Source organism: Nestor notabilis, unplaced genomic scaffold (assembly GCF_000696875.1).
Source record: "Nestor notabilis isolate BGI_N333 unplaced genomic scaffold, ASM69687v1 scaffold24052, whole genome shotgun sequence".
Taxonomy (NCBI): Eukaryota; Metazoa; Chordata; class Aves; order Psittaciformes; family Psittacidae; genus Nestor; species Nestor notabilis.
This window is the reverse complement of record NW_009917312.1, coordinates 1-12,275: the sequence shown is the minus strand read 5'-3', so window position 1 is coordinate 12,275 and position 12,275 is coordinate 1. Positions and strand designations below refer to the sequence as shown.

Below are 12,275 nucleotides of genomic sequence, written 5' to 3'. Positions count from 1 at the left end.
CGGGCTGCGGAGCGTCCCCACCGGGCACCCCGAGCCTGGCGGTGCCACCGCGGGCACAGGGCAGTGGAGAGGGTCCGGTAGAGGCCAAAGGGATGCTCCTCTGATGAGGAGGGATTGCAGGAGATGGGTCTGTTCGGTCTGGAGAAGAGCGGACTGAGGGTTGGTGCTTTCCTTGGCACAGCCAGGTTGATCCAGACAGTGCAGTACCCCCAGCCCGCAGTTAGCTGCTACTGAGTGGGGAATGCAGGTCTCATCCATGCAGGTCAGTATCCCAAAGGCCAGGAAGATGGTGCCGGACTCTTTCAGTGGTGCCCAGTGACAGGACAAGGAGCAATGGCCATAAACTAAAACACGACACGCTTCACCTCACCATGAGGAAGAACTTCTTTATGTTCAGGGTGGCAGAGCTGCCCAGGGGGGCTATGGAATCTCCCTCTCTGGAGATGTTCAAACCCCACCATGGACATGTTCCTGTGTGACCTGCTCTGGGTGGCCCTGCCTTGGCAGGGGCTGGACCTGATGATCTCCAGAGGTCCCTTCCAGCCCTAGTGATTCTGTGACACTCTGTGGGCTACCAGCCCCTATGTGCAGACACTGGCGTGTCCAGACACCACTCACACGTGCACACACCATCCCTGTCCCCGCATGACCTGTGCCCAAGCACCACCTTTGTGCTGACACCACCAGTGCACAACAGCACCCACCTGCAGCTCTGTCACCCACGTGCAGATGCCACCCCAGTGCCTCAGTATTGACTCGCTCTCTGCAACTGCCTGACAGGAGATTGGAGCCAGGAGGGGACTGGTCTCTGCTCCCAAGTAACAAGTGGTAGGACAAGAGGAAATGGCCTCAAGCTGCACCAGGGGAGGTTTAGGTTGGGTATTAGTAACAATTCCTTCCCCAGAGGGTGCTCAGGCATTGGAACGGGCTGCCCAGGGCACTGCTGGAGTCACCATCCCTGCAAGTGCTCACACACCGTGTAGACAAGGCCTCAGCGCCAGGGGTTAGTGGTGGCCTTGGCACTGCTGGGAACAGTTGGAGTTGATGAGCTTAAAGGTCTTTCTCAAGTTGATTCCATGAGTGTATGAGTCTAAGGGCCACCCGTGTCCAGGCATGACCGTGTCAGCTGCTTCCTGTGCTCAGAGATGACCAAGTACAGACACCACCCGTGTGCAGACACCACTTACGTGCCAATGTCAACCGCATGCAGATGCCAGCCATGTGCCCAGACATGCTACCCACATCCTCCCAGCACGGCTCAGCACAGAGGGTCCTGGCCATGCTCAGGGTGCTCAACTCCCTCAACGGACCCAACACGGCTCTTTCCAGCAGAACAGCTCCTTTATTTTTAACATTCCCCTGCCTTTGACCATCTCATTTTCAGTACAGGGATACAGGGAGAGAAATTGCTCTGTACAAAGAGAACCTGGGTTCACTCTGAAGACCACAGTGGCCAAACCATTTCCAGCCATAGCAACGGTTTTGCTGCAAGTTTTGGGGGAAATGGTTCTTTTCGAAATGAGTAAAAAGAGCACAGAAGTGTGGATTATCTTTGTGCCATTTTCTCTCTCTTGCCATGATCTTGTAATTGAATACGAACTGTACTTGCTAATCTCACCTAAATCAGTCATCTGCATATATCAAAACCACCACAGACACCTTTGAACAGGAACAAGACTAATTTGGCACCCATATTTTGATTTCAAGCTCCAGATATGATGATTGGTGGGGAAAAGCAACCACTTGAAAATAAGACCATAGGACACCTCAAGGCCCAGGTCAGAGTTCGAACCGACTGTGTATGTGTTTTGATTTTAACTTGTTGTACTTGGTGATCAGATCCAGCTTACTGTGCCCGAGGGTCATTCTTTTCTCAGCCCCATATGCGCTGTTCTTTTCCATCAGCATGTCCTCAGTGAGTTTATCATAGCAAGGAACTCCTGGCTTTTTATCTCGTTTTAGCTGGCTGTATGGGGAGAGTAGGTCCAATTTTCCTTGTCCAGGACTCTGTCTTTTTTCCAGCCCATAAAATGTGTTGTTGCTCTCTGCGGTCGGTTCCCCGGGGGCAGCAGCAGGCCCTTTCTGCTTCGTGCTTGTCCCATTGCTACTGGCACCCTCTGAAAGGGACTGCAGGGACTGCTCCTGCCTTGGAGGGGAGCAGTGGCTGCTGTTAGCTGCACTGTCCCCTTGATAACAAGGTTTATTGGAGCTCAGGACAGCGGAAGGCTCCGGTGGCAGGAATGTCCTTGCTGTCACGAGATTTGATTTGTGATACAAAGCTGGGGTGGATTTATTTGGAGGACTATTTGGTGAGTCTGGTGGTTCCCCTTGTTGCTTAGGGCAAGCGAGCTTCAGAAATGTGTCTTCCTTCCCCTTCTTATTACCAGAATCTGAGCTTGAATCTTGCTTTTCCAGCTGTACATTGCAGTTGGAGTTTTTCAGAAAGGGAGACACTTTTATGCTTCTGATGCTTACATTGGAAAGGCTGCTGGAGGGGCTCGAGGTTTCAACATCATTCACCTGCGGGGGTTTTAAAAGGGAGCTGGCAACTTTTGAGGTGTTCTGAGAAGAGGGGCATGTTCCAGGATCTGGCACACAGAAGCTGGTCACTGCTCTGGACTCTGCATACAAGTACCGGAATTCCTTCTCAAACTCTGCAACAATCTGACCACAGAAGTGGGTCACCAGGCCAGTGTGGACTTGACTGCAAAGCCAGGTGAAACTGTGGATAAAGGAAAAGAAAACACATGTATAACCTTAGTTCAGAGAGTGCCAAGACACCTAGCATTGATTTTAACACTGGAGTGATGTATTGCTACCCCATTTATGTCATTAAAATGTTCCCTGAAGTGTGTAAGTCTGAGACTAGTTGCAGAAATTAATGTACTCATTACATAATTACTAAAGAACAACTCTAAAATGGTCATTTAATTTCAGCTCGGTGATGTAATGAACTGTATGAAAACATAAACAGTGACCAAGAAATAGCAGCTGGTTTTCCTTAGCCTCATGAAAGACGTAGAACAGCAACTGGTCCCTGCCTATAAAGCACAGCAGCACGTTTTGGGCTTTTTCTTCTCCAGCTTCCCCTTGCCAGCACCCTCTGCCCATAAGCAAGGACCCATTGTTTCCCATTCCCCACTCAGTAGCAGCTAACTGTGAGCTGGGGGTACTGGACTGTCTGTATCAAGCTGGCTTGTGCCAAGGAAAGCTCCAACTGTCTGGAGATGGGGTGGTGCTGGGAAAACGAGATACGAAGCACAAGGCACTCATGGGCTCTTTCTGCCCAACTTGTATTGCAGACTTTCTCTAGCTCAGCTTCTGGCTAGCACACTACACTGCACCGCTCCTTCCACAGAGGGCAAGGAGACTGTTGGGAGGACATCGAGGCATGCCTGGTCTCCTGCTCTCCTCCCTTGCCTTGGCAGGAGCTATGTTCTCATGTCCTTAACATCTGCAACATGCAATGGACTTGAAGGAGCCACTTATGCAGGCAGAAGGGTGAGGAATGGAGATCCAGGGGAGCAGAGGTCTCCCGAGCCCCACAGGAATACATCAGGAGAGGAAGGCTGATGATGTTTCCCATAAATATTGCTGCGAGATTCCCCAGACTCTTTCCATCTTTTCCATGGCATCCAGTTCAGGATGCATGGTGTTGGAAGTTCACCAGTCCCTTGCTCAGCAAGACCAGTCCCTGCTCTTGCAGTACAATGTCTTGGGATCTTTTCTGGGAGCTTGTTATATTCCATCTTAAGACAAATGAGGTTTTGTCCTGGCTGGGGAAGAACTTTCACTAATTGCCACTCTGCATATTTTATCTGTTTAACCCTGCCTGCTGTTTGTGCCAAAACTGTAACTTAATTAAACACACACACACACACACACCCATATCTACAGATAATACCCACATTTCTCCTCCTGGTCTTCATTTTCCCAGATCAAATAGGGAAACTCCTCTTACAGAGTAGGCTCCCCAGGCTCCTGCTCATCACAGCTGCTTCTTTTATTCTTGCTATAGTCAAACCAGACTAGCAAACTAATTGTGTTAAATAAAACAGAACCTTCACAGAGGGAAGTGCCAGCGTAGGGCTGCATTATCAGCTGCTACAGCAAGATACAGACTGACAAGAGCAGGATGAAATCACGGAAACTACAGGAGAGCAGTTGTAATGGAGGTTACATCATTCTCAAGTAAATGTCATTTCATTCAGGACAAGATACTGGCATTACGTTTTGGGACTTTATCAATGTTTACTTCACAAGAAAGCTATCTGGGAACTTTCAGTAGGAAAACCAGCTCTTGGTTTGTTCCTAAATAGTATGCAGTTGTTACAACTCACAATGTTGTTTTGAAGAAAGCAGTATACTTACACTCAGCATACACCCCCCCTCCCCCAAAAAGAGCAACATAAAATGAAAAGATCAATACTCTTCCGCTTGATATCAAACCAGGTAAATTAAGTAAGAATGAAGTACTAAAAGAGTGAAAAACCTTTACAGATGGCATGAAGAGTGTCCAGAGATACCATACTGGAGGCTCAAAGCAAAGGAATACAACTTCACAGAGAGACATGACAGAAAACCAAACAGAAAATAGCTGGGATGGCTAAATGACAGAAGAGAAGCTACTAAGACTGGAAAGCACATCTTCAAAAAGGTTGGGTCACACATTGCAAAAGGTATAAGAAATAATACTCAGTTCTTTGTGGGGCTAGCACATGTGTCATAGTACTCAGACAATTCCTCCACGTCAGTGTTTATTGTACAGGAGCTTGGGATGATCTGTGCCCTGAATCCACTTTTATACAGAAGATAAGGGAGGATCAGTTTCATGCTGAAATCTCTGTAGAAGAGATTAGAAAACATATCAACAAAGCAGACAGTAACAAATTGGCAGGACCAGGTAACATTAACCCAAGAGTACCAAAGGAATGCAAGGATGAAATAGTTCAGCTACTAACCAGGATGTGTTGCTGTCACTTGAAAGTGCCTTGATTATCAGAAGTGTGGAAGGTTGCTAAAGTGCTATAATTGTTTTAATGTTCCAGGCCATTAAGTCTCGTAACTGCATAGCACAAATTAGTAGACACTCTTCTAAAGAACACAATTTATGGCTATATAGGTAAATACGGTAAGATAGGAAAGGTGGCTTTTGCAAAGGAAGGTTATCTCTCACCAAGCTGTGAGAGTTCTTTGAAGAAATCCAAGAGCCCAGACAGAAGAGACTGCATGCAGCCTGCACTGACACTGGCAAAGGCGTCTGTCCGAGGGCACTGCCTGCCTCCCAGGAGCACTGGTTGTTCCTGTCCATGCTACTTACAGCTACTACCCTTCAACACGACTGTGCTGCACCTCCACTGGACCGTCCTTAGATGTATCCCAGCTCAGCGCCTACTCCACTCACACACACACTTGTGTTCTCTCGAACTCCTCAAACCCATGGGTGTACTCAGGGGCTGAGCACCTCTCCTCTGAGGGGCAGGATGTGGACTGTCCTATGGACTGTGAGAGGACTCTGGTCAGATAATGCCAGCCAGCTCCCTTCACCCAGCCTGGCTGGTGCTGCCAGCAGACCTGGAAACAGAGCCATGCAAGTGCTCATGTTTGACCTTCTCATTCTGGATAGGAGGTCTCATCTCTCAGACACAGATGGTCCATCAGGTACACCACAACAGCTACCCATCAAGGCCTCTGGCCTCACCTTAGCAGGACGTCTTGCCTGGGTTTCCCTTTACTCCTTGGACAAAGTGACTTCCACCTTCTCCCAGCACCTTCTGCCCCAAGTACTGCCTCCCTACAGAAATGCATGAGACAGATACACACAGCCATGTCCTCTCATCCATATGAACAATCCCTTCCCCTCGTAAGGGGAGCAGCCTCAGATCCAGCAATACACTCCCCTGGCTTTATGACTGTCCCTGCCACTGATGGCTCCCTCCCCACTCCAGGCATTACTGTGTCCCAGTTTCCCACACGGGTCCAAAAGGGGCCTGCTCACTCTGTCACAACAGGATCTGGAAGGAATCATCCAAATCCCCTCATTGGCACAGCCCTCCTCCTTGCCATAGTGCAGGTTTCCATGACAGGACGATGTGGCCTTGCCAGCCATGGCTATTCCCATCACTACGAACTGATAAAGATCTTTTCCTCCATGCACAGCAAGGAGGAAATAGCCAGGGAATGTTCATTCTTTACCTCTTCTGGTATAAAAATGAGACACTGAATGAATTTAATAGGTTACAGATTCAATACAGACAAGAAGAGGTACCTCCTTGCACAACACAAGACACAGGCAAGCTGCAGAGCTCCTTGCTGCAGGCCATTGTGGATGCTACAAATTCATGTGAGTTTCTAAAAGTGGTAGGATTTTCCTGCCATTACTTTTTCCATAACCAACTGCTGCACACAGAGATCCCATACCCAGTTCTCAATCACCCTGGGGCAGAAATTACAGGAATCCGGGGAAGGATGGCTGGAGGATAGGATCCCTGTTCCCTATCCCAAGGTTCCTGCCTTGCTTTCCATCCACTCCTGGAGCGGGAAGCCTCAGGAACCCGTGCAGCTCAGCCTTTGGCCAGGAGATGGAGGTGCAACATCACCTCCCCCTGCCCATCCTGCTGCAGCACCCGTGCCCCGGGGCTCTGCCTCGGGTCAAGCACCAGCGGCAGGAGCACGCTGTGGTATCCCGGCTGGAGCCCAGGCTCAGCAGCGTCTTCAACAACAGGAGTAGTTCTTCTGCGGGCCCCTCTGTAAAGCCCCAGTAGGGTCCAGGGCTGCAGTGGCCTTTCTCTGCTGCGCTGTACAGGTGACTCCAGTTCTTCACACCCAGGCTTTCGGCTTCAGCTATTTCCAACCTTTGCAGCAGAAGGTTTTTTCATTCTTCCACTAGTTTCTCTTACTCTCTTTTACTGCTGTTCTTTCACTTTGGCTGTCAAAGGTATTCTCTTCTTTCTGTATGCCAATACAAACTTCTGTGTATCATTTTTGCTCACTGCTAAACGTAGATTGTACATAACACTCATTACTAGACCTTTAATTTCAAGTGACATTTTCATGAGTAAAATTACAAGAATCTGACTTTATTGTAGTAAGCTCTTTAAAGAGCTTACTTGCAAGCTTAAGCTTGCTTCCACAGCACTTGAAATCATTTCCACTCCCCATTTTGATTAGAAACAGTGCAATGTATTCACTTAATTTGGGTATCCCATCTCCTACTTCTTATTCACCCTTACAGCAGGATGCCTTCTCTTTTTCTTTGGGATTCACTTTTTATCTATGCACCTGAGGACTTCCTCCTCTTTGCTTTGGTGCACTCTGCAAGGTTATGTATAACTTTTCTGCTGGCAATGTTCACTTTATTGCTACACACACCTGCCTGGGGTTCCCTTCCTGACACACTTATGCTTTCCATTCCTTACGCACTCACTTTCTGCTTAGCTATAATTTCTTTCTTGAGGTGACCACTCGAGTTCAATCTGGAACTCACTCTTAAAAACTCTTTCCTCTTGCTTGGGACATGGACACTTGAGAGTATGAGCACTTCTCATTCAAAGAAATTCCAAGCCTCCTCCAGCTTCAAACCCATGCTGCTTTACCTGTCCACTGCCAAACATTTCTGTATTTAGTTTGTCTTCCTCTGTACTGAAGTCGGGTGCAGAGCTTTTATAATCCTCAACTTCCTCCTCTCTTTTTTCAGTTTCAGTCCCGTGTCAGCTTCAGCCCCAAATCTGGAGTTTCTTCCAGTACAATACAGCAAACAATGAGCTCCTTCCCTCTGTCAGTGCAGGACACACACCGATACTTTGACTGTCTTCTATTTAGAGCTCAGAAATTTTATCTCGTCTAAGGCAACTCAAACTTTATGAGCTAAAGAAAGAGATAAATGCTGTGAAATACCTGAACTGAAATGATGCCTCTGACACAGGAGGCATCTCAGAAACTTACTGAGTAGAAGAAAATCAAGGAACAATATAACTGCAAGGGTAAAAACTCTACAGAAAGGACAAATAGAGGATATGTTGCTGGGGCAATGGCACAATTATATCAACGTATATATCAAACCAAATGAAACATACTCCTGTTGGATTAACATTCCACTCCCAAATCGGAAAAATAGAGCATTAGGCCTGTGAACTTCCTGAGCAGAGTGCTGATGGTAACTATGCCATGCTAAGGAAGTGCTAAGAGGCTAAGGCAGAAAGCAGAGGACTGAAGGGACATTCAGTTACAGCCATGTTGAACAGGGGCCATTACTAGAAGAGCTGAAGAAACTCCAGTTTAGACACTATAAATGACTGCTTTTTGGAGAAACTAACCAGAAAACCAGCAAAAGGAGAAATAACATTACAAGTTCAGAAGGGAAAGGCCACTTGGCAAAAAAATAACCATGACGTACCCATATCCAATATTCTTTCAGGACTGAAATAATCCACAACAGTAATACTTAACTTAAAAGAGAAAGCGAGGAATACTATTAAAAGGAGATTTAAAAGAGTAACCAAAAAGGTTAAATGCCTGAGGCAGCACGAAGGTTGTTTGAAGATGCTGTATTAGAGGCTCTGAGAAAATGTACCTATCAAAATAAAAATATTTTAAAACATCCAAAAAGTCACCATAGTTAAAAGGTGCATTAAAGGAAAATATTAAAGTAAACAGTCCTCAAAAACTGGAAGTCAGCAATTTTCCAATTATTAACCAGGGAATAACCTCTAATTTAAAATTGAACATAGTACCAGAGGAATGGAAAGTAGTAAATGTGAACCTTTTAAAGAGCTCCTGGAAAACTACAAACCAGCCAGTCTTATTTCCATACTGCACAAACTGGTAGAAGCAAATGGAGAGGAAAATGATTAGATGCATGAATAACTATAATCATACTGCTGAAGACTCAGCATGTTTTTGTGGAAGGAAGCCATGCCTCAAAAACCTCTTGCAGTTCTTTGAAGGAGGCAGCAAGCACACAGAGTCGTATGATCTGCTTGATGTTAGACTCTTAGAAAAATTAAGTGATCCTGGAGTACAAAGGAAGGTCTTTGTGAGGAGTTAACAGTTGACTAAAGATGGGATACAAATGCTACAAACAGTTTTAATTTACCCGCTGGAATCCCACAAGTTTTGTGCTGGGATTGCTGCTGTCCAGCATATTCAGAAACATCCTGAAAAGTGGTAGAAACAGTCCATGCCAGAGCTCTTAACAAAATTATCATGGGTGGTCAAAAGAAAACTGGATAATCAGAAGCTGCAACAGGATCTTATGGTATGGGGTGAGTAAGTGACAGACAGACAAAAATCAGTGCCAATAAATTCAAATGGTTGCAAAGCCTTGATGATCTCTGTACATTGATGAGTTCTCAGATATTAACATTTAGAAAAGAGGTCAGGGTTCCCATGGACAGTTCAAAAAAGATCACTTCAATGTTTAGCATGAGTCAAAAGGGCAAACAGCAGACTAGAACCTGCCAGAACAGGGACAGAGGAAAAGGCAGAAGTCACCATTACACTACAATGCTGCAGTGTAATGGGTGGGGATATCTTTACCACTTCATGCAGTTGTGGTCAATTTGTCTCTCAAAAGATAGACATTATGCTTAAAGGTTTGGAAGTTTTCCTGCATGAGAAATGACTGAATAGGCAAGGATACTTCAGCTGGAGATGAGTCACGTGAGGGATTATAATGGAGAAGGACAAAATCATGGATGCAGTCAAGAAAGTAAATAGGAAACAGTGATTTACTGTGTCCAGGTTATGGGAATTAGAGGGCATCAAACATGAACGTAACGTAAATACAACAGACCACTTCTCCACACAATACATAAGTTAAACTGCATAACCCATTGCCAGAGGGTATCGTGGAGGCCAACCATGGTGGGAAAAAGTCTCCTAAGGCAAACTGAACAAAGAAGCACATACAACATATAACCCCAGATGTTCTGAAACCCTGCACACAAGACTGCTGAACAGTAAAACCTGCCACTGGTAAGAACACTTGTACCCTCTTTCCTCTATCATCCTGAGACAACCCTGGATCCACCCTAAACCTCTGGCTTTACTCAGTAATTATTCTCATCCTCTCAATGGGACTTTCCTATCTGCAGGGAAAGTAATCTAAGTATCTACTATACTAGGTATAGTACCAGGCTGCAGTATACCCAGGATATATATATGCAAAAGACTTCCTGATTTTCTCCCTTGGAAGTGTTTCTGACCATCCCTGAACAAAGTCCACAGAGACTGTTTCTTTTAGTTCAGAATATCATGTGCTTACTGGGACAAAAGAGAATCAGATCTAAGACTCTATTCAACTGAATTATTATCTTCCGTAACTCAAGAAGTTTCAGCTATACAGAGATCTATAGAAAGAGAGCACATCACAAACCCAAATCTCTGCCCCAGAATAGGGGAGGGAGGAACTGACCCAGAGAACCACATCTGTGTTTTAAGCAACAGCCTGACTCTGGGTCACAAGGAAATAAGAAATTCCTCCAGCTGTGGACTTCAATGTAGCTGTCACATGTTCAGTTTTAGCCATTCAAAAATGAGTGGTCTCAGATATCTAATCCCTATTGCCTGCAGTCACTGGAGATGGACAGATGTTTCCAGGCAGTGATTCACTCCACTGTCTGTAGATACAGGTCTTAGGATGGTCAAAATGCTGCCAGACACTGCTCTCCACATTGCTTATACAGAGACACTACACACCCAGTTTCAACTTGGTACTTCCATTTTTCATTGCCAGTGTTTGGTAAGGTGAAAACTCCACACTTGGAGATGAAGTCAGAAGCAGAGAAGGTGCAGCTTGGACCTGTAACACTGATGAAGACTCTGGTAGGTCAAGGGTCCAGCATGTGCTGGCTGAGAGATAGAAAAAAGATAGGGAGAGGGAGCACAGCGTTCAAGGAGACCTGGTAGAAGGAGAATAAAGTATTGCCAGGGCACCAAATTCACAGAAATATCAGAACAGTCTGTCCTGGGGAGTTGCACTGTTTGTGAAGGATAATATGATACACAACAGTGTGAAAATGCTGTGGGGAAGATCTGTAGGTGGAAAACTCAGAGTCTACTAAAAAAGATGTAGTACAAGAACAGTAGTCCCCACCCTCTGGTCAGTGGTGGTGGTCAGATAATGTTAACTGAGATTACAGAGGCAGAAAAGTTAGGACAGACAGTAACAGTGGAAGATTTCATGCACTCATACACATACTAGGTTAATGCTTCACTGGGATGAGCTGTGGAGAAAAACTTTTTGGAAGCAATAAAATCATTACTTGACAGAATTAAGTATTCTAAATTGTTTGAACCACAAGAAAAGATGTTATTCAGGATGTGGTCTGGAATGATGCATAAGACTCAGTTCCAGAGGTGTAAGTGGAAGAGCCCATTTGTAATAATGATCACAACACAATCTTAACCCTCTAGTGAGAGAGAGCAATCTAAATAAATGCAGCTTGTGGACATTCAATTTCAAGAAAGGTTAACTGTGCAAAAATGCAGCAATTACTCAAAAAGGGCTGACTGGTGAAGGCTGACCACTGGCGCTGACCTCCACCCTGGGGCATGGCAGAGTGTGAAAAACAAGGTTACTGATGGCATGGAGCAGCACAGCCTCTTGGAAAAGGTCAACAGAGCTACTGTAAAGGCAAGCTCTGCCTCACAGATCTGCTGGAGGCTGGGGAGAGAGCCAGTGAGCACATGGGTAAAGGGACCAGCCAAATACATAATTTGGGGTGTTCAAACAGCCTTTGACAAGGTTCTACACCAAAGTCTTTTAAGAAACGAAGTTGCCATAGACATGGAAGAAAGGTCTTTTATGGACCAAGAGCTGGTGAAAGCACAAGATGCAAAGGGTATGTAGGGCTTTATAGTAATTTTTTAGCATGGATAAGAGTCAGCAGTGAGGCCCCAGAGACTAATGCTGGGGTTCCATCCCGTCAGTGACCCCAGGCATGGAGGGGAGCAGGTTTGCAGAGGATCTCAATTCCTTCAGGTGGTTCAACACCTCACTGAAGGTGAGGAAATCCATCAGAGGAAATCCTCACAGAACTGAGCAAGTGGACAAATATGTGGCAGTTGAAATTCAGTGTAGGAAAATGTGGTGTGCCCATAGGGACAAATGTGTGATGCTGTCATGGTTTAACCCCAGCCAGAAACTAAGTACTACACAGCTGCTCACTTCCTCCCTCTGCTCACCTTCCCCCCATGAAGGGATGGGGAGGAGAATTGGAAAATAAAGCTAAAACTTGTGAGTTAAGAACAGTTTAATATTTGAAATAAAGCAA

General features: G+C 45.8%; 1 protein-coding gene across 1 annotated transcript; it reads right to left on the bottom strand.

The window, feature by feature from the left end:
• Positions 1-1,779: 1,779 nt before the first annotated feature.
• On the bottom strand, positions 1,780-2,722 carry LOC104401562 (protein FAM83C-like; the record flags this gene model as incomplete). Its single annotated transcript, XM_010009170.1, has 1 exon — positions 1,780-2,722. A coding segment is annotated over one exon (943 nt), but the record flags the coding sequence as incomplete, so codon positions are not given.
• Between the last annotated feature and the right edge of the window lie 9,553 nt (positions 2,723-12,275).